This window comes from Lathamus discolor, chromosome 2 (assembly GCF_037157495.1).
Source record: "Lathamus discolor isolate bLatDis1 chromosome 2, bLatDis1.hap1, whole genome shotgun sequence".
Classification (NCBI taxonomy): domain Eukaryota; kingdom Metazoa; phylum Chordata; class Aves; order Psittaciformes; family Psittacidae; genus Lathamus; species Lathamus discolor.
The window spans coordinates 100,929,410-100,952,305 of NC_088885.1; the positions used below are offsets into that span (position 1 = coordinate 100,929,410).

Sequence of the window (22,896 nt, forward strand, 5' to 3'; positions counted from 1 at the left end):
GATTAATCTGACAAGTGCAAAACAGCACTGCTGCCTCCTTGATCATCAGTAATGGGAAGCAGTTCTCATTCTTCATGATTACTTGACCAGTCCTTTACTATGTAGGCATGAAAAAGGCTTGACATTTTGAGATCTGTTGTTTGAATGTGTACACTCGGATGGGACACTATCAACTCATAAAAAAGACCTGTGGCTTTCAAAAGTGTATAAAAGAATAGCATAGAGAGGAAATGCCTCCAGAAATTACCGCCTTAACAGTTCAGACCTTAGGTAGTGACAATTTAGGAAATTTAATTATGAACAAAGGAGAGATCAGAAGAAAATTTTCAGCTATCCTCTCTTCAAGGAGCATCAAAAATAATTATCTAGAGCAAAGACACACTTGGAAATTACTGATGCCCAAAGCAGCTAAACACTATGGGGAGATACAGTTTGTTGTACTATCTCACTGAGAGCAAGCAACACACTCTGCCTATCTGCAGCCTGCAAAGGAGGCTTTCTTCATCCCAGTGACAAGTGCAACAGAGCTATTTCTTCAGTACCAGCAGTCTTTGACGTTCCCCACCTGTGTGGTTCCCCACCCACCACTGACACATTCCTCAGCTACTACTCTTGCGTTTGATATCTTGATGGAGGTTCTCGTTTCTCTATAAAGACAAGAAATGCAATGTTGAATGTGTGGTTGTAGCAAGATTTAAAATAATTACTTAAGCAAATTTGATTCAATTGAAGCTGCAACCAATTATTATTATTTGAATAGTACCTGGAGAAGCAGGGAAAGAAATTATTTACTAGGTCTCCAGAGTGTACAAAACCAGCTAACTGGATGAAGTTAAAAAAAAAAGAGATCTATTAAGGTATCAGGAAAAATGTTCCATCTGAAGATCTATTAGTCTGTGCAAATGGAAAGAGCCTTGTCACCTGAAGCATTTTAAAACTAGTTTGGACTAAGCCTCGGAAAAAAAAAAAAAATTGTATAAAGCAATTCTAAGGAATAGGCTAATATTTTGCAATTACCAAAATTTTCTGTTTAATAATTTCTTTGACTCCTTGAATCCTTGGTATTAAAATGGTTGGAACTCCATCCACCAATACAAAAGTCCACTTGGCAAGTCACTTAGTTCTTTCTTGCTTTTACTTTGTCTTTCTTTGGGCCGTTGAAATGTCTACACCTGAAATTTCATCACACATCTCTGGGTCTTTAGATCTGTTACCCTAATTTTTCCTAAAAGGTCACGTTTCAAGAGTATTTTCAAAAATGGTATTAAATCACTGTTCTGTTTAGAAAAATTCAGTTCTTACTTCAATGGGACTTACCCTTGACAATCTTTCTTTAAAATGAGGAATTTTTTTTTAGTGTACACAAAAGTTCAGACAGAGAGATGCTTATTTGACCTTTCTTACTCAGCTAGAATAATCAGATTTCTGTTTATCCTGGTCCCTGATTTTGCAGGACACTAGCTTAAGATAGCACATCATTACCTTCAGTTCCTTCATTTAGTAGAAGCCATCTGGGTTTTTATTTAGCCTCATTAATATAGCGGTCAATCAGTAATGTTTTCCGTTTGAATGCCTGGTAATGGAAAAAGAAAAAAATTCTTTATACTCTTCTGTCCTGAAAAGTGGAGTGTAAAACACTGCCTAATCAGAATAACAGGACTTTTACATCCCCATATAAGTGGTACAAGTAGCTGTAGAATGTCAGAGTAATAGAATAATAACATTTATCTTGAAGAAAAAAACCCAACAAAACACCACAACAAAACCCCCAAAAAGCCAAATAACCCAAATTCTTCTTAATTGGGAAATTTCCGTATTTTAGGACTCATGAAATGTTTAACATGAATTTCTAAAAAAAACAGATAAGATATTGTGGAAATGTGTTGCCATCTAATGTACATGTCCTGTCTTCTGTGTAAGGAAGGGGTATTTCCCAGGCATCTGGGACAGCTGAATGCTTGTGGGACATTGCTTACTTGCTTCTATTTATTTATTTTTCTATTTATTTATTTATTTTTCATTTATTTATTTTCATTTTCTCTTCTGACCTTGATCTAATTGTTTCTAAGTTAACATCAGCAGTGGCAACAGCTTTTAACCAACTTGTAATTCAGCTGTTTTGGAGAAACAGTAAACAATCTCAGAGCTATGAGACTTTGAATGAGTCAATCTTTTTCCTTTGGAATAGGAGTTGGTTTTTATGAGAAATTACTCATACTTCTTCATTCAAACTTTCGAGCCAGAAACTACTCATGTGAAAAAAAAGAAAAAAAGTATGATTTTTTTTTAATTTATTATACTGAGATTTATAGCTCCCAGCACTTCCAATTGTTATAAACAGCTTCTTTGAGTTAGGAACTTCTAGTTCATACATGCACTCAACAGTCAGGCACTTCATTGCTATTTGCAGTGTATTAGGGCGTCTGGTCTTGTGAATGAGAAGGAATTTCCGTGTAACATCTAGCATGATGCCTTTGCATGTTACATCAGAAATCATGATCAGCCACAGAAATACTGTATTTTCAAGGAAATCTGATTTGTGTTGTGCTGCTCTGTAGATTCCATTAGCTTACAGGAATTGTAGGATTAGGCCTGAAGTATTTCAGTATCATAAATATGAGAATGTAGTGGAATAGTATGCTATTTTGAATTTCAAGTGAAAAATAATTCTTCATATGGAGCAAATGAGTATCTAAAAGATCTCATGGAATTCTCAGGTCCCATATTACCTCTTGTCATCACATGCTTCTATTTTTCTTTCAAAAATACTCAAGAAGCAACTATAGAACTTCCTGGTTTAGAAATCCCTGCATGCTGGGACTGTCATATTACTAACAGAAAGAAGCTGAACAATTAAACTCCTACCTTGCTGAGCTTTCATTAAAAATAACAACAATAGAAATATAAAATATAGTTTTAAGTATTCTAATAAGAAAGAAAAAAAAAAAGACAAATCTGCATTAACTATGCACATTAGAAATGTATTTGTAGTTACTGTGCATGAATATCAGAGTGAAGGAGCTTTCCTAGGCATGTAGTGTTGTCTTTGACACTGGGACTGCAAGGAGCAAGATTCCAATTCATGCCAAATGTTTAAATTCATATCCTTCTGTTGATTGATCTTAAAAGAATTTCAGAGTTAATTTTATTTGGGTATTTTCTGTTTCAGCTACTGTTATGGAAGACCTGTTCCAGGATCCAAATTATTATGAATGTTCTTCTGATCTTTTTACCTAAAATTGTTCATAGCCAGCTTTTGTCTTTGATTATACCAATGTTAGTTGTTAGCTTTGAAACCTTTTTTCTCACCAGGACTATATGCTACTGTGTGATCAGGTTAGGGATGGCAGTCATCTTTTTTTAAGATGTCAGTTTCCTTTTCTACATAAGCCAAATACTTGTATAGGTTTTTTCTAACATAGGCTTTTTTTTCAGTACAACCTTTTGTCCCTCCAAGAATATCTTTTCTGTACCTGTTCCACAAGTTGAACATAGACTTCTAGAGAAGGATACATTAGGATACTGTACTGCAGTGCAGTTTCAAATAATTCTTTTCTACCTCCATGGGAGATATCCTTCTTGTTATATGGGTGATCTCACTAATAAAGATGATTATGATGTTGCATTGCTAAATATTACTTAGAGGAACCGCATTTCTCTGACAAAAAGTCTGTCCAAAAAAATCTGTCGTTCTGTTCCTGGAAGGAACCTTTAACCAGCTCAACATTTTTAGATTAAGCTGCATTTTTACAACAGCATTGCCATAATTCTCAATGCAATTTATATTATTACTTGTTATAGAACAATTAAAACTAAATCTTAGAAGTAGGAGAGGATTTTCCTTAAATGCATCGTTTTCCTATGTTCTTTCCCTTAAGAATACCGTTGGCTTTATGCAAATACTATACTTAGCTTCGCCTTATGCCTAATGCAGTTTATCCTTTGCTTTAAACTCTTGCAAAATGTGGAAATAACCAGTGTCTCTGTGAATTTGTTTTCCCTATTAATTCTTGATTTTTCTGTAATATTTGTGAAGCACCTTGAAATGGCAGGGCAGGGAAGATAGTATAGAAATGATACTGAGCAGCAAACCTAGGTAGTCACCTTCCACAAGTGCTTGGAAACAACCTGTTTACAATGATAATTTTCACTACTAACATGCGTATTCAGAGTAGCACTTCCAAAACCTGTTTTTAAGCCTCTTAATTGGTAGTGCTCATTCAAATATTTTAACACCTGTTTCTTCAGGGTAAAAAATGAGAAACTTCATGCCTCGTGTATGATAAGTAGAGTTTTTGAACACTCTTCAAAGTTGTTCCAGATCATCTGACTTCCTCATTTGGCATATTTTCTAATAGCTGTTACTGGGATGCACTTTTGACTGATTGTGTTGGGGCCTCATCCTGGCAACACTGTTGTCTGTAAGTTTCTCGTAGTGACTTTGGAGATGTGGATGTCTGCAGAGATTTGGCAGAGAATTGCTGAAGCAATTCTTTTTCTTCACTTACATTAAGCCATTGAATTTTCATCTTTATGTATTTTATCTATAGGCTTCTGACGTGTTACAAGTATAGCCAATAACTCTTGACAATAACCTCAGTGCTTTTTGTCCCTTCTGTTAGGCAGAGAAACTATTTTTTATTCTAGCCACAGAGTTGCAAGTGGTATGATTCTTTAGCTGTCCATATAGAAAATTGTACTTTTGTGTTAGATACACATCCATGTTCACATCATTTATTTTCAGTCACCCCTATTTTTTTATTTTGATATTTGTATAGGTTCAAGTAACTGTGACTGCTGATTTTTTTTGTTGTTGTTGTTGTTTGTTCATTTAATGAACTATTTCTCAATTCTAACAACAATAATAAGGATCCTTACTGGCATATTTAGCCAGTTAAAAGCTTTATTCCTTTCGTTAAAAGCTTTATTACTCTTTGAATAGTGCTTCTAGATAATTCTCCTTAACGAAATGCACACAATCACTTGTTAGAAAGCTCCCAGTCCTTTGTAAGTAATAGAAAGTGTTTTTGCCCAATAATTAGTAGCTCTGATTGTGCACACTGTAGTCCTTGGTAAAGTCAGTCATGTTTCTGTTTCTAGAACTGAACAGTTTTGTGTTTTGCAATAGTCAGTAAATTAAACATGTCCTCTCTTAGCCTTTGTTGTACATACACAACTGTTTAGCATTGGTTCATTTTTGAGGATAATATTAATATTTTTTGTAGATGTCAATCCAGATAGTTTCTTTTGCTTACCAGTACTATAGTGAATATTATTGAATATTGTTTTGTATATTTGCAGTTCTAGTAGCTGCATGTTAATATGTCTTTTGTGCTATTGATGGCTATGACCTATGTTGATTTGTTTACTGTCTGTTGAGAAATGCAGACTATGTAATTTTTTTATCAGATACCACATTTGAGCTTCTTTGCTGCTCAGGTCCAAAAGTAAGATTGTGCTTCCTTCAACTTTGATAGAAATTTTGTCCTAACTATTTTGTAAATAAACTTTTAGCTGGCCCATTAGAGTATCTACGCCTTTGAACTGTTTTTCTTTGGGAAAGCCAGAGCCAGTAAATAATTTCTGTTCAATTTATGTTCAATGTTTAGATATTTTCAAGTTATGCTTTTTTTGTTTGGTTGTTTTTTTGTGTTTTTTTTTTTTGTTTTTTTGTTTTTTTGTAGTACGTTTTGTAAACGTTAGGTATTTTTTTTTTTTTTCTCTGCAAAACCTGTTAATTTCCCCAAGGCCTTCAGGCCAGATAGGAGTCACAACTACTATAATTTAACACTGTAATCCATCAAAAATCTCTGAAATTACTTTCTGATATGCCCAAGGATAATTCCAAAGAACAGTTGCTGAAGCTTACTAAAATGCTGCACTGACCACTAAATCTAGTCCCAGTTTAGCAAAGAACTTCAGGAAACCTACATTTAAGCATGTTCCTAAATCAAGGATCATGCTGATCTCTCAGCATGGGTACTTACTTAAAGGTAAGTACATTTAAATACTGTCTTCTACATTTTTATCTATTGAACTAAGTCAAAATGAAATATTTGTTTATTTTGGATGGCTGAACTACTTTCTTAAACTCTTCTAATGAGTTAAAAACTAGTTTTCTACCCGTACACAAGTTATGTAGTAGATACATACGTACCAATTCAGTGTTTATGGTTTTGATCAATATCACACTAATATAGGCTTAAGTAGGCCCACTAACCCCCAATTTTCACTTCTTTTCATATTCTATCACATAGTACATAGGAAGCTGTGTTTTTGCTGGTTAGAACATCATGATTAGTAATTTCTCTGTCTTCCTGCTATTCTTCCTCTAGATAGCCTTGACCCTAAAAAATCATGTCAGAATTTTCTGAAAATAAAATAAAATTTTCTCTATGTAAAAATGTATGTTTTTCTTAAACCGTGCTTAGAACAGAATTCATTCAGATAAGTTTTTTTTCGTCCAACTCAGTATTTCAATCAGTTACACAAATTGTAAAATGAAGTGGTACTAGTTCTGCAAACTTCTCCATTGAGTACTGGTTCCACTCCTTAGATTTTAAATTTAAACATAAAGTTTTCAGTAGATTTTTTACTACATTCCCACTACTTAAATTTGTGATGATAGTGCATAATTGCCAAATCATCTTTTTAAAATAAAAACAGATCAGTACTTAAGGACAACTTTTTTTGAGAGGGACAATTATAGAGGCCTGTGGTTGTTATTTTTTTGTTTTGTTTTGTTATGTGTTCTTTTCTCTAAAACTGGAAGCTAAACTCCCACTTAAAAATCTCCAGAAACAAGAGATACCTACGGAAAGCCAAGACGATCTTTAGTATCTTGCTTTTTCTGAAAAAAATCTCATCACTTGCTGATTTAGGAACTTAGTAGATGTCAGGACTGAGGAGTAGTTGCCTTTTGCACACCTTTCTAACAATGAGGAAACTCAGACCTCTTGAGCCTGAGCTAGTTCAGCTGCAGGTCTTTCAAAGAATGGGGTCTGTCTACCATGCTGCATGTTGTTGACAGCTATGACTATTTATCAGTAGTTTATTTACTGTTTACTCATTTATTCAACAATCTGCAGACATTTAAAGCACCTATGTTCTCTGTTAATATACTTTCTTAATTAATTTAGAACTAAGCATGAAGACATTTAGATGGTGAAACATCTGTTGAAATAAGCAATCATTTAAGCAAAAGAACTGCATTTAGGAAGATTCAAGTTTCAGTTTATTTTCATTGTGAACCTGTCACTTTCTTGTCTTTCAGTTATTTTTTTCACAGTTGTATTCTCTGCTGTTTCTTTTCCCTGTAACTAAAAGGGCAAAAAAACCCCACAAACAAAAATCTTGGTTGTTGCTAGATATTGCATGCTAATGAGATTTCTTTTTATTTTATTGTTGTATGTAAACATTTAAAACTACTTTCAAAACTTATTCATAATTATTGAATGAAAACTACAGGATTCCTTAACTCTTCCTAGTTTTCACTGCAGTGCAGTGTTCATTTAGCTAGTATAACTGATGCATAAAAGCATTATCTACAATGGCATACAATACAAAAAACCCACCAACCCTCAGCTGAAAAGAACAAATTCTTCTCTGGTTTAAGACTGAGACCTCTATTAATACCAGTGTACTTGGATTCACAGTCAGGCAGGTTGGGTCTAGGCTTGTATTCTGGTCTGTCATGATATATCCCATCTGATTTAACAGTGGTTTGCAATCATGTGGACATACAGTCTAATTGAAAACCCTTAATTAAAAAGATGTTAGTTTTTCATAATCAAACCAGGTCACATTCCTGTGAGCAAAATTATTTCTGCCCTTAGCAATTTTCAAGACAGATATTTTGTTTCTTATTAAAAATTAATTATATAATATATACCACAAATATTTAAGTATACAAATATCTTTCTTTTGAAATCGAGGGATCCAGTGCCCTCAAATTATCTTGTTCTAAAGACTTTTCTCTACTATGCCAAATGCGCATTGTTTACTTGATCACAGCATAGTCTGCAACTGCCTAGGTGAATGACTGTCTGACATTAGTATTTCCTCAAATAGATTTCTAGAGAAGAATTTAACTTCAGTGAGACAAAATGTTTTGGTCTGTGGTGTGCAATTGAAAATGGACTATAGATTAATTTTTTTTTTTTTTTGTGAAGTTTAGTTTGATGTAATTTACCAAGGAATTAAATGCCATCAAAGAGAATGAATTCATTGTAGAATAATTAAGCAAATGCTTTTGATCAACATTTAAAAAATAATTGCTTCAGAGATCATTCCACACTAAAGATGCAGAAAGTTTATTTGGATACTTTGATGTCAAAAGACCTTATCTAATACCCAGCAGTTTGTGTTAAGAAAGATTGCTTGCGTCATTAGTAAGATGGTGGGAACAGAATTACCAAATATTTTCTGAGAATTCAGTTTTAAATAAACTGGTGTCTGTAGCACATCCATTATTAAAAATTTGTACTAGTATGACAGAAACAGACAGTGCGAAATGTGTTATTCTAGTCACATATCAGCCCCCTAGATGACACTGAGAAGGCAAAAGATGTTGTGTAACAGGACTTACAAGCATCATTTGCCAGATGTTATCTGATAGTTGAAGCTCAAGAGACAATGTTATCAAATCTGCCGGTGCAGTATGTGGGTTAATAAAAGATTGTATGATACCACTTCTTGTTTTCTCCTGATTTTTTTTCTTTTCTTTTTATTCCTGTATCTTATTTCTCAACTCTGTGTGAAAAATAATATTAAAAGAGAATGCAGAAAAACATGTTTAAAAATATTGTTTTCTTTAATGCTGATTTCTTTAGGTGGATTAGGCAGGAGGTTACTACCTGCTGCCAACTATGAAGTCCATACTGAAATGATATAAAGTAAGTTTATAGGCTGTGGATTTTTTAACAAAATACGTGCTGTCTTAGTAGTTTAAAAATCAGATTTAGGTAATTTGAATCTCTGTATTTACATATCCTCTCCTCTGAGGAATCATTTGTAGTATTAATATAGTTTTTTGTATTTCAGAGCATTTTGTATGCACATATAGATAATGAATTTATAGCACTTTTAAAGGGTCTATTTTTTTATTTGTTTTTATTGATAGAGCTTTAAATGACTCTTTCAAATAAAGCTAAGAAAAATCCTGCTGTTTGGCAGTCAAAAACTTGATCTGGTCAAATGAAATTTAATTACTGCGTTCTTGTTGAATAAGCAGCTGACCCGTACTTAACTATCCTGAGTGCTGTGACTGACCGGCATGTTTGTCCTGCCACATCAGAAGAAGAACTGGCCAATCTCTAATCAGTACCCACTCTGCTGTTCTTTTCTCAGTTTCTTCAGCCAGTTAATGGCAGTATTGGATATTGTATGAAGTAGACATAAGGACTTACGAACACTGCTTTTTCAAAGTGTGATTCAATGAATAACAATGTCTTTTTCATGGTGATTGTGATACAGAAGGCCAATTTTCATTCTCTATATGAGGCTGAGTCAGTCAATCAGTGTAGCAATCAATAAACCAATTGCTAAATTCAGCTTAGATTGTGGGCCTAAATCTGCTTCTGTTAAAATCAATATTAAAATTGTAAGTAAATCCAGTAGAAATCAGATTGTTGATTCAGACTGGTAGCTTTTGAATAGAGAGGGAAAACTGAAAATGTGTTTAATTCCATGGAAACTACAAATTTTTAACATAAATTTCCAAATTAGAATAATAGAATTAAAAAATCACTTATCTATACTGGGTACAATCATTGTTTAGAGATAGCTGGCTCACTAGATTCTGGGTTGAGGAAAAAAGTCAGGAGTAACTGAAATTTTATAGACACAAATCTAACTATTCAAACTCTAGATTACAGATCTCTAATTATCTCAGACCCATTTGTTTGCTTATGTTCATGACAAACCAGTTTGAGAATTGTTTAGTGAACACAGAGCATGTGGCATAAATGATACTCAAAGAGCATTGAGGATCTGTTAGAAGGATCTTTTTTTAAAGAAAATATCAAAAAGGTTGAAGACAATACCTTTTGATTTAGAATTTATCATCTTGTTGGTTTTTTTTCACATGGGCATATGACAAAACATCTTCCTGTTCCTGATGAATCTTTAGTCACTGAGTGGAAACCATTCTGGGCTACGGTTGGTAGGAATTGTGTTTGTTTTAATTAAATGCATAGTAAAGCATGCAGTAGGGTTTTCCTCATCAAAATAGTTAAAGTCCCAGTTGACCTGGTGCCTTTTTTCTAACAGATTATGCCTATGTTTGGTCACTATTAGCAAGTAATCATAGTCCGGAGTGTTCTCTGGCACTTTAAATTGCATGAAATTGAAGAAGAATGATCTGTTTGAACAAAAGGGAATGTCACTGTCATGAAGTTGTAACCAACAGGAAACGAACTGCAAGGCCAAAAACCTAACTGTAAAGCCTTTCTTAATCAAGAATTTATCAAAATATTTTCCTCCCATAATCTCAGGAAAGGTTGAATTTCATAATACTAGAAAAAGTGGAGGGATTATTGGTCCCTTTCCATACAGTTTTTATATCCTTTTGATATCTGAATGTTATCTTGTATAAAAAAAAATAAAAAAAATTGTAAGTTTGTGGGTAAATAGGAATTCACAGTTTAACACAGGGGGTTATCTTCCTCCTGAAACAGTTCCTCAGAAAAAGCTGTTACCCTATGCTGTTACAAAGTTGAAGAAAAGAAAGTGCAAGATTATCTGCAAGAAAACTCCACAGTATTCTGTATAGCTCCCTGAAAGTAGAATTTGTCGGCATAAAATCTAGAAGCAGCAGAGCAAAAAGGAAAGCTCTGATGTCACTGACAGCTATACTACTATGGATGCTAAAAAGGACAGAACAGAAGACTTATTTTTCCCGCAGTTGTTTCTAGGACATGGTGTTGATATGCCTTCCCCAGCAATTCATTGACTATGTGGCTTTTAGAATTCCTCTTTTTGATCACTGAAAATATCTGTGGTGGGCACATAAAATTACAATTAGTGCTGACAGTTTTGCTTAATGAATGGATTTCACTCTTCCTTTGATATGTTCTAGTTTTGTTTTGGTTTTATATTCTTCGCTTAGAAAGAGAGCATTCAGGCTTCAGTGGGGATGAAACCCTAGAATTCTCCCCTTCATCCTAAACACTGTCAGATTTATACTCTGGATATTGAGTATATTTTAAAAACATCCTGTGACACTGGCTTTTGGAATCATACAAAGACTTTTATAGGAGAGCACTACAACATAATTGAGCCAATAACTTTCAAAAGTCTAGCAGTTGTACAGTAAACTAATGAATAGCTTTTTGTCTATGGCTGTTTCCCTTGTTTCCATTTTAAGATTTTATTTTCTGGAGTATTGTGTCTGGTTCATCTCTTTTTGGCATCTTACATGGTCAGATGATTAAGCAATCTGCTGTTTTTACAAACACAACTCAGCTCCCTTCCAGTACTCTCTGACACAGTTATTCATTTTAGCAAAAGCCCACCTCATGCTTTGCTAGGCTGTGATAGAAAAATACTGGAGACAGTGCAAGGAATCTCTTTGTGGACAATAAACTATTCACACATGAAAACTAGAAGGAGGTATTTGTGTTTCTCATGTGAGATGCAGTTTTCTTCAAAAAGACTCCTATAGCATACATGCCTTAGCTGGTGTGGCTACCTGCAGCAGAAGAATGTTAGATGTACACACTATGCTGATATTTCTGTTTGTAGTGGAAATGTGTCTTAATGTGTGGTCAGCTACAGGTTATTCAGTACTATTTGAAGTAGCACAAGTAATATATTCTGTTGACTATAATAGCTGAAAAAGACACTTCTTCAAAAGTATTGGGAACATTGCAATGAATGTATTCATTCTATTGAATGTTCTGAGGCAAAAGTAGGAGAAAACATTTTTGCTATAATAAAATAACAAAGGTTACTTTGTATCATCAAGTGTCCAGGGTTCAGCTGTAACAGTTATTTTCCGTCCTACTAGCAGTGCTGTGTTTCAGCTTTAATCTGAGAACAATGCAGATAACACACCGATGTTTTAGTTGCTAAGTAATGTTTACCCTGATCAAGGACTTTGTAGCCTCTCATGCTCTGCGGTGAGGAGAGGCACAAGAAGCCAAGGGGGAGCGGAGGCAGGACATGTGACCAAAACTAGCCACAGGGGTATTCCATACACAGCACGTCATGCCCAGTATATAAGCTGGGGGGAGATACCCGGAAGGCCCAGATCGCTGCTCAGGTGATGAGCAATTGCATTTTGCATCACTTGTGTTGACTGGATTTTTTCTTTTCCTTTTTTAGCTTTATATTCTCTCCTCTTGTTATTTCCCTTATCATTCTTATTATTGGTGGCAGTAGTAGTTTTCTATTATACCTTAGTTACTGGACTGTTCTAATTGCAAGCTGTGAGATTTACATTCTTTCAGTTCTACTCCATATACTGCCTAGAGGGAGGGGGGGGTGGGGAGAGGAAGTGAGCTAACAGCTGCTTGCTTCTGAGTTACTGGCTGGGCTTAAACCACAATACAAAGTTATTCCCACAAGTTCACTCTGTCCTGAGAAATCCACTCCATGGACTGATGGCCTCTCTGAAAAGAATATGCAGATTTAGTACTCAATGACAGCTAGCAATTACGATGCATAAACTGATTAAATCTGAAGAAGTAATTCCTAGCAACCAATTGTGGCCTAGCCCTCTAGATCATTTTTCCCTATTCTTCTGCCATGAACTTAAAGTGTTATTTCTTGGGCTGGTCTAGTAGTCATTTATAACAAACCAATGAGACAAATCCCAAGCCTTACTAGTATTGTGCTAAAATTGCATGACTAAGCTATGCTTTTTGTTTAACATCATTCAGGAAAAGCTCCGTAGCACTCTTATGTTGCACATCATTCTTCCTAGTCAAGTTCAGAGACCATTAGTCAATCACAGAAAGCCACGGGATATTATCTTGGGGAGTTGCATTAACTGATAGTCCTGGCATTGTCAGCTGCACTGTTGCAGCAAGGCTGCATTGCTCATTCAGTCTTGTTTCACACAGTAGATAAAGGTATATGCAGCCCCTGAAATATTTGTAATAAGATCATTTTTCCCTGTGTTTCCCCACACAGGGTACTGTGTTAGGGTAATATGATGCCTAATTGGAGCACTCAGCCACTAGAAATATGTAACAAAATAGAAATGATCCACCAAATAATCCCACACATATCATCAAGCCTGAGTATGACACTGTTGCCTGCCCATTCTTACTCTCCTTTCCCACTAAATACAGTTCCAAGAACTGCAACAATTTCAGTTTCACATGAAAGAACTGAAAGGTGGTAAGTGCAAAAGCAGATGTGAATATGACTTTTGCTATTTCACCTTGAAGTTCTACCTGCTATTAGATGAGCAAGTCATAAGAAGACAAACAAGCCAAAAAGTTTTGTAGTCTGGAGTATTTTGAGAAATGTTGTTTTTGAGGAATTAGCTCCATGAGGAGATTTTGTCTTGCCTTTGCTGATCTGACGCACAATAAAGTACACTAAAGCTACTATTTGTCTTATGAAGAACTTTTATAAATGAATTCTGCAGCATTGCAATCATATGCAATGCTGCATATGATTATATGAACTATAATCATATTTAGAAAAATACAACCAACCTGTTCTAGTTATTTTAACCAGATTCCTTATATTGTAATAACACAAACTGCCATGCAGAAGTTTGATTTCCAAATTCTTTTGTTTTGTTTTAGTTTTACTTTTGTCAGGTTTACTAATCTCAGTTAAACTCTCAAAGTATCTTTATAGTATAGTTAATATATTAGATTTGTTTACAAATTGCACAGCTATAGTGACCTCATTAATATGAGATACATTGCAACTGTGAGCAGTAGCTAGACATTTGTATACCAGAAGTTAATTCTTGTTTCTTCAACATATATTTGGAAATGAAAAGGTGGTATCACCATAAATCGGAAATCCATGTCTTTGCATAACTTCTTGCTAAGACAAGTTGAACAGAGCAGACAAAAAGTGCCTGAGTGAACTCTATTGTAACAGACACGTGATTGAAGAGGTTGCACCTAGCTTTCTCTTTTCATGCACACAAAGGCAGGCTTTGACATTTTAGCCTGCTTGCATCTCTTGTCTACTCTGTAAACTGTCCAGAATAGGGTATTTCTCCAGTTTAAATTTTGTATGGGTGGGAACCATGTTATAAAGAAAGAGAACTCACAAGAGCATAGGTATCAAAGGGTGTTTGGATTATATGATATGTGTACCAAAATCCCAGAAGTGGAACTTTCTGGAAGACTACAGAGCTGAAAACATTCATCAGGACAAATTTCATTTTCAACTAACAAGGCAATAATTTGTACATTTTTGCACATCTGTTTCACTTAGTATTATTTCTGCTAAGTACATTTCCATTACTCTGTCCAGCAGAAAAGCTAAGCCCTCTTTGTCCAGCTCACAGACGATGTTTACTTATAGAAATGTTTTTCTATTTTAAAATTGTTTTAGTGATTCTTTGAGCAGATTTTTAAGCTTTTAAAATTTGTTGGTCATCAGCCAGTATTTTTGCTGTATCATCAAATACTAAGAAGCAACCACATAAAATACTGTAGAATAATCTTGTTGTTCTGTACTGAGTTTGGCAAGCTCTGCTTTTGCAGAGAATTATATTTCACCCCTCAAGATGGCAAAACTGGTTTAAGCTCCCAGAAATCATTGTAAAAGAGCTTGACTTCAAAAACTTGAAAATAAATAGCTCATGGCTTGCTGAATAGTGCAATTCTCTTTACTTTTCCATGAGCATTTACATGTAAAATCAGGTCTCTAAAAGAACCATATGCATTTGTTAAAATCTCTTAAATATTGATAGGTAGAAGTTGAATGCCTATTTCTAGTCAGTCAGAGATAAGAAAATGAAAAGACATAGCTACATCTGTCTCTTCAGTGAGTAAAAATAGTTTCCATATTTATCATTAGGAAATGTTTTCTACATATTGTGTCTATTTTGTGTATATAACTATTAAAAATTGGAGGTTTTTTGTATTCACAAACAGCAAAAAGTCCTTTTATGTTTCAGACATCAACCTTTTGTAGCGTATAGTTTGATCAAATAATTCCTTCGTTTCTCATTCATAGAAAAAAAGAAAAATACCTCAAAAGTTAATCACAGTCAGTTTTCATACCTGCACCAGGATTCTGTGGAGCACATTTCCTGCATCTTGACTTCTGACCATACGGCAATTGCTTGTATTTTTTAGTGTATCTCCTGTACTTCAGTAATTGTGTGCATAATTGTGTGCAATGAAGTATATTCTAGCCAAGCTATGCTATGGACCACACCAGCTCAATATTCCTTTTTTAAAAAAGAAATATTGAAAATTCTGTAGACCTCAATAATTTGACTTCCAAGAGTGAGATATCTGTTATTTCTATCAGTACAAGAAACAGGTTTGATGTTGACACTATGAGAAAGTGTCCAAAAGAACTTTGTATGAAAAGATAAAGAAACTGATGAATAAAATGTGAGAGGTTTAATCACAAATTTGTGCTTCTGTAAGAAAGAAAATACTGTAATTTTTCTTGTGGTACTTAAAATTGCTTTTAAAAGCCTCGTGAATCTGTCTTTGAAGACAGGTTGAACAGTTTTGATAATGGATATTTTGTTCAAACTTAATGTTTTTAAATAAAGACATTGGGAAAGGTTGCCTAGAGTTTTGGATTCACCATCCCTGGAAGTGTTCAAGGCCAAGTTGGACAGGGCCTTGAGCAACCTAGTCTAGTAGAAAGCGTCCCTACTCATGGCAGAGGGGCTGGAAGCAGATGATCTTAGGGTCCTTTCCAACCCTAGCCATTCTATGATTCTGTGATTTTTCTAACCTCTGCTAATATCTTAGATTTGTCTTTTGGCTAGGTATTTTTCAATATTAGCCCATTCCAGTGTTTATTTATTGTAGAATCACAGGATCACAAAATGGCTGGAGTTAGAAGGCACCCCTGGAGTTCCTCCTGTAAACCCCTCTTTTCAAGCAGTGTCTTATAGAGCTCCTTGACCAGGACCACATCTAGACAGCTTTTGATTATCTCCAAGGATGGAGACTCCATAACCTCTCTGGGCAACCTGTGTCAGTGCTCAGAAAACCTCACAGTGGAAAAGTGTTTCCTGATGTTCAGACAGAACCTTCTGTGTTTCAGTGTGTGCCCATTGCGCCTTTTTCTGTCACTGGTTACCACTGAGAAGAGCCTGGCTCCATCTTCTTTGCACCCTCCAGTCCGGTATTTACACACTTTAGTAGGATCACCTCTGACACTTCCCTTCTCCAGGCTGAACAGTCCCAGCTCTCTCAGCCTTTCATCATATGAGAAGTGCTTCAGTCCCTTAATCAGCTTTGTGATCCTTTGCTGGACAGTCTCCAGTAGCCCTGTATTGCTTTTGTACTGGAAGCTCAGAACTGGCCACAGCACTACCAGCGCTGAGTAGAGGGGAAGGATCACCTCCCTCAGCCTTTTGGCAGCACTCCTAATGCAGCCCAGGAAACTGGTGGCCTTATTTGCCCCAAGACCACCACTATGGGCTCACGTTCTACTTGGTGTCTATCAGGATTCCCAAGGGCTTTTCTGCAAAGCTGCTTTCTAGCTGGGTGGACCCAGCATATATTGATGTACGAGCCTGTTCTTCCCCAGGTGAAGGTATTTGCACTTCTGCTTGTTGAACGTCATAAGGTCCCTGTCAGCCCATTACTCCAACCTGTGGATGGCAGCATGACCCTGGACTCCTCCCAGTTTTGTTATCAGCAGACTTGATGAGGGTACACTGTGCCTCATCACCTAGATCATTAATGAAGATGTTAAACAGGATTGGACCACGTACTGACCCCTTGGATACAATACTGATTGCTGGACTCCAACTAGACTTTATGCTGCTGATCCCCACCATCATGTGCCTGGTTGTTCAACTAGTTTCCAGTTCACCCCACTGTCTGTTCATCCATGTTTTTTTTTTTTTTTTTTTTTACTGATAAAGGAAATTACAGATTAGCACCATTTTCTTCTTTATTTACTTTAAAGTTTCTCATTCTGCTTGTTTGCCACTAAATCTAAATAACCTGGCACTGATTTTAAACCTTATAAAAAGTTTCAAATGTAGTTCTGTGCTTCACAGAGGATTTACAGAAAAGATTACAGTAACTAAACATTGCAGGAATCCATTATTTGTGGAATCTGTTGCAATATATCACCAAAGGAGATTTCTGGATAACCTTTATTTTGTTGGCTTTGTTTGGTTTTTAAAAAAGGCATCCAATGCTTCAGAAAGAGCCACAGGTATTCTTTTGTATGCAAGATCTTCAATTTCTATAACATTTGCACATTTTCACATTTCTTATGAAAATTCATGTGTTTCTTTTTACGTTTCCTCCATTAAGGAGATCCCATAAAAAAATTCCGTGTATTTCATTTCCCTCAAGGCCTATTCCCTCCCATTTTTCTTTTTCATTACAGGTGATTAATTTTATTTTTAAGGGGAAAAAAATCTGTCTTGGGAGGTTTTCCTAATGGGAGCATGATTTTCATTAAGACTGTCTGTTGGAAGATACAGCCAGTCACTGTTTAGATATCATTAAAAGGGTTCTGACTCATCCAGACTAATAATAACTTGATTGAATTACGTACAGAAGAGCTGCTAAAGTATAACCTGTTTAATGGTAGACTATTAAAAAAATCCAACAAACCACCAACAACAAGCATTTGCTGGTTAAATATGCTTAAACATGGTTTAATTTTCATCATCTAATACTTTATTTTAATGAAACTTTCTTGTTTCATTATAAGAATTTTGGTATACTATCAATGTTTAATGAAGTGTATCACCTCAGGTGTCATAGATTCTGTTTCACTAACACTTGAGATGCTGAGTTTTTTTTTAAATCTAAGCAAGATCTACCAGATTTCTAGAATTCTAACGGATTTCACACTTTAGTGTTCATTGTTACTAGTGTTACTGTATTGTTAACAAATAAGAACTTACTTTCAGAATTGTTTCATGGGTCAAATTTCATGGTCTAGATTACATTTCAGCCTGGATTCTTGCTGCTTGCACTCCTTTATATGAAAACTTCTTCATATGGGAGAAATCATGTCAAGACCTTTTTCTTCTTTCCTCCTCTGTACTTTGCTAATGTTGGAGTATTTTCAGTAAATCAGAGTGATCCTTGCAAATTTAGCAAAATGAAGAAATGTAATAGTTTGGATGGTAATTTGAATCAATAGTCAAAATAGGTTTCCTTTTAGAATATTGCTTTCAGCACTAGATATCAACATCTGAGGACATTAACTCAAATATTTCAGTACATGTAGTGTTGTTGGTTACCATATCTATCTACTGATCCATAAAACTGCTTAACAATTAATGCTAATTACCTACTCATATTTGCAGTCCCTTAAGTTCATGAGTGTTTACTCATGATTTATATTGTGCAACTGAAAAAGATAACTGGGAAAAATAAAAACAGCCTGGTTGTAGAACAACAGTTTAAAAAAGTGATCTTACAACTCCAGTTTTTGAAGTCAAGACATTCTGATTGTTCAGGTTAAAATGACAGATCTTGCTTACAGAGCACTAGACTTTTTTCAGGATATTATTTGGTTATGATTCTTGCTGTCCTGACTTGACTAAGGCTAGAGGAACAGCAGTTTTGGTGGTGGGTTGGTTGGGTTTTTTTTTTCACTTCATGTATTTCATACTTCCAAACTCTCTCTTCATTGTTTTATTTATAGCTTTTTCTACACTGACCCAATTCTGAAACAGTAAGATCAGTTCCATGAATAGACTCATGGCCCAAACTGTACCCTGGCTTTCCTCATGTGCAATGCTTTGAGGCCTGGGCGCACTATGTATGTGGCTCAGGAGAAACTTAATGCAGAGTGTTTGTATGAAAGTCTTTATCGCTGATTTTGGATGGCCAGATCCTATCAAATTTCCAGAAAAAAAAAAGGAAAGAAAAAGAATAAAGGCCAGTGGATTTATTTTTTTTGTTTGATTGTTTGGTTTGGGTTTTGTTTGTTCTTTTATTATTATTTTTATTATTCTTGGTTTGTTAGTTTATTTTCCCTGTACAGAATATTAATTTTGGGTACAAAAGAAGTGTAAATGGTTAAAATCTCCCAGACAAGACTAGTGTAGTCTGAAGAAGTAATTTTCTCTTGAAATACTTCAGCCTCTTTTACATTTCTGGGTTTGGATAGTATCTTCAAACAGGGACAAATTTTGTGAAATAATTTTTCACTGGATAATTGTCTACTGAAGCATAGGTCTAAGATAAAACTCATTTCATCTATGTGTTATAACTGGCTATAAAAGCATGATACAAAGAGTCTTAGACAGTAAATATGATCATATTTATCTGATTGAAAATATCGCATGTATTGGACTTACTACCTTGTCAGCATATGAATTCCATGGCAAACCCTTGTGGTATCTATTCCAGGAAGATCAAATGGATGCTTCTGACAAAGAGTTTCCTTTTTGACAGTAGGGATGGCAGAGTATTTATAAACACAGAATGGAGTTTCAATTTCTCTAGCTAAGCTGAGCATCATACTACAAAATGTAAAATAAGCAAAAGGACTCTGAATGGATCGGTAAATATATCCTCTTTCATTAGGCTGATGTATTAAAATATTGTGTGGTTAGCTGTGTGATGTTTTTGCTTTCTACTGCGGGCAGAAATATTTTTGAACTCTTCAGACACAGAGAGGCAAAAGAGGCATTTCATAACAGAAAAAAACCCACAATAATCTTGGTCTAATAGTATCATTAATTTCTTCATTACTAATTAATGTGTTGCCATAGTTTTGAAATATTTCTTATTTCTAAGAAATGTAAGCATAATTATATTATGAAGTACATTGTCAAATTTTGCCACATAAACATTATAGCAAAGATATTGAACAAAATTAATTTTCTCTTTCTCAATTTTTAAGATCCAGATTTTAAGGACCTTGGTGTTTTGAAACCATTGCCAGGTTGGTATGTTGTTTTGTGTTCTTTTTTTAACTTGGAAGCCTTTGCACTCTTCTGTAGAAAATATTTTTGTTTGCTGTTCAGGTTTCATTTTTTCTGGTATTTTGTTATTTAGTTTGTGAGTTTGAGATGGGAGGACCTGAAGGAATTGTGGAATCTGTGCAAATTGTCAAAGAAGGAAAAGCTTCTGAAACTGAAGCAGTAGACTGTAAATGGTTCATCCGAGCACCACCCCGATCCAAGGTCAGTCCTTTGTTCACTTGCTGATTTGCGGTTTAATTTAAGAAATTGGCTTTTCTAATATGTTGTGTGTTTCTTACTACAGTCAGATCTTGTTTAATAACTTTACTACTTGAACTTGCAAACTATTTTTTTCCTTTTGCTGTTCAAGGGCAATTTGTCACTTTATCAGAAATAACTTACTTTCTCTATAAACAATGATGCAGGCAGTGTTAATGGACTTTTTTTTCCATAAGGAATTTTCTTCAATTAATCTTTACTTTTTCTCATATTTTAAAAGAATCAATGTGTTTTTTTTTTTTAAGTGGGAGGTAATCTTGTCAATTTAAATTTCAATATATTTCAAATAACTAATATTGAAACTACTAAGTGAACACTGCTGGCTACCTAAGATCATCATTCCTCATCTGGGAACCAAGAAAACGGAGTCAAAGTAAATTCACCTTCCTCTGTATGAGAACTTTAGTTGTTCTGATTCAGAGCCACAGACAAAAGAAGATAGTATCCTCATTTCTCTTCCACCACAGTCAGCAAGCTGTGCCTTTGTAACAGGCAAGAAATGGCTGAAATGAATTTCACAATTATTTTCTTGGATTCTGAATTCCTCTCTTATCCATGGTTTATCAGTTGTTATATGGATTAATTGTTGCTGGCTACACTACCATTTCTCCTTTCTTTGCAATTGGAACACCTTTGTGCCTCTCATCTGTTTTCATTCACAATGTTAAGGACAACTCCACATTGTATTTTTTCTAGCTGTGTCTTATAGGACAGGAAAGGTTTTATAAGATAGAATTTACATATCTACTAATCTCTGCTATCTTTAAACAGATAAGGGTTATTTTAGTATAATCTCAGAGTGTATTGTACTGAATATATCTGTTTCAGCATTTGGTATCGAATGAGCAGGAGAAAAGACTTCCAGAAGAGACAAAGTTACGAATATCAGCATTTTTCTATTGTGAAAGTTTGGGAATTGAGTAGTTGGCTCATAAAGACTACAGATAAATCATTTTCAGAATATACTTAAATTTTTATTTTTTCTATCTTTTGGATAAATTCAATATTCATAGAGGTTTTTAATTAAGTAGATGAGGTTCCCACTTTGCTACAGTAAGTAGCTACAGTCTAATGACTGGCCATACTATAACATATGTTACATATTTAGGTATTAATAGAAAGAAAACAGGTAAACACAAAAATAGAATTGTGTGTATTTATTAGGACCAGGACTGTTAAATAAAATAATAACATTTTCCTGTAGTCTTAATTCCAGTTTATGTTTGTTTGGTCAGATAATGTCATTGTGATATTCTTATTTGATCTAACATTAACATTCCATATCATTCAGAGCCCTTCTAGAAATCCCATATCTATGTATCTGCAAGTGGGACACTTCAGTCCTGATGTAAAAATACAAATTGCATAGCTACATAACTGTAAACTATGTGACAGAAGAATGCCACCTTACCACTGTTAATAGAAGATTAAAGATTGTTTCGTTTTTCATTAACTTCTATACGTGTATTTAGTTAAGTTGCACTTCAAAAAGCGTACACCAGTAGAAGAGCAACTGGAAGGGAGAGTGATGAGAGCATTATAGAAAACCTGAGGAAACACTGATATTTATTTAAGGTCATCTAGAAGATTTTGTGAATAAAAACGACATTCCTTTAACGACAAGGAAGGAGTATTCTGATGTCCATGTCTGTGCGATAAGTCATGGCCCTGCACTCTGAAAGATTCAGGTTAGATACTAGGGAAGAAAATTTCAAACATCAGGGAGAGGATTATAAATGACTGGTTAAGGAAGTTTGTTTAGCCAGCATCGCAAGTGCAGATTAGGTGACAGTCTATGAAAAATGAGAAAAACATTACTAATCCTGCCTTTAGGAAGAAGCTTGTGCTGGGTCATCTCTTGATAAATCTTGCTGCTCCCATCTTACAGAATTCTCTAGGTAGAGAGATTGGGCAGTATAAAAGCACATAAATCAGTGTTTCCAAGCATTTGGAGTTGAAAGGTTTTTCAGCAAGCTAGGGAAAAAAAGCCAACAGTTTTCAAGCCTAGATTCCTATCAAAGGGGTAAGTCCAATTTAGCACTTGAACTTTCTTGGTGTGATTTTCACACACACACACACACACACAGATATCTATACACAAACGCACACACACATATGGTTATGGTATCATCATACTAGGACAGGTTGAACAATTTTTAGACATCATGGAATAAAATAGTGGATTAAAAAAAAAAAAAAAAGACAAACCAAACCCCAAAAAGACAAACCAAACCCCAAACTTGTATGCAGTAAGATTTATTAGTAAGATTGGTCAGTTGAACTGGATTGTATGGTCCATATTTTACAGTCAGCTTCCTTTGTCCTTATCTGACCTTGAACTAATGACATATTCAGTACAGTAATTTTGTGACATCATTCTAATTTATGGCAGTTTGCACCTATGAAAACGGTCTTTTCTGCTAAGAACAGTAAGAACTCAGGAAAGGTCTTTAAATCCACATGTTCCTGTACTCTGGGCTGCACAGTCTGTTACTGGGAATTATGCCTAAAAGGCCAGAGTTTCTCAGATATAGTTTGGGTTGGATCTTTGCATCTTG

At 34.9% G+C, this 22,896-nt stretch overlaps 1 protein-coding gene across 3 annotated transcripts in view; it reads left to right on the top strand.

Moving 5' to 3' along the window:
* Positions 1 to 22,896, top strand: part of NETO1 (neuropilin and tolloid like 1) — a 71,970-nt gene that overhangs the window by 16,975 nt on the left and 32,099 nt on the right. For all 3 annotated transcript variants that reach the window (XM_065667901.1, XM_065667902.1, XM_065667903.1), the window contains exons 5-6: positions 19,999 to 20,040; positions 20,154 to 20,281. In XM_065667901.1, coding sequence (XP_065523973.1) covers positions 19,999 to 20,040; positions 20,154 to 20,281 — 170 coding nt within the window. The remainder of the gene's footprint in view (positions 1 to 19,998; positions 20,041 to 20,153; positions 20,282 to 22,896) is intronic.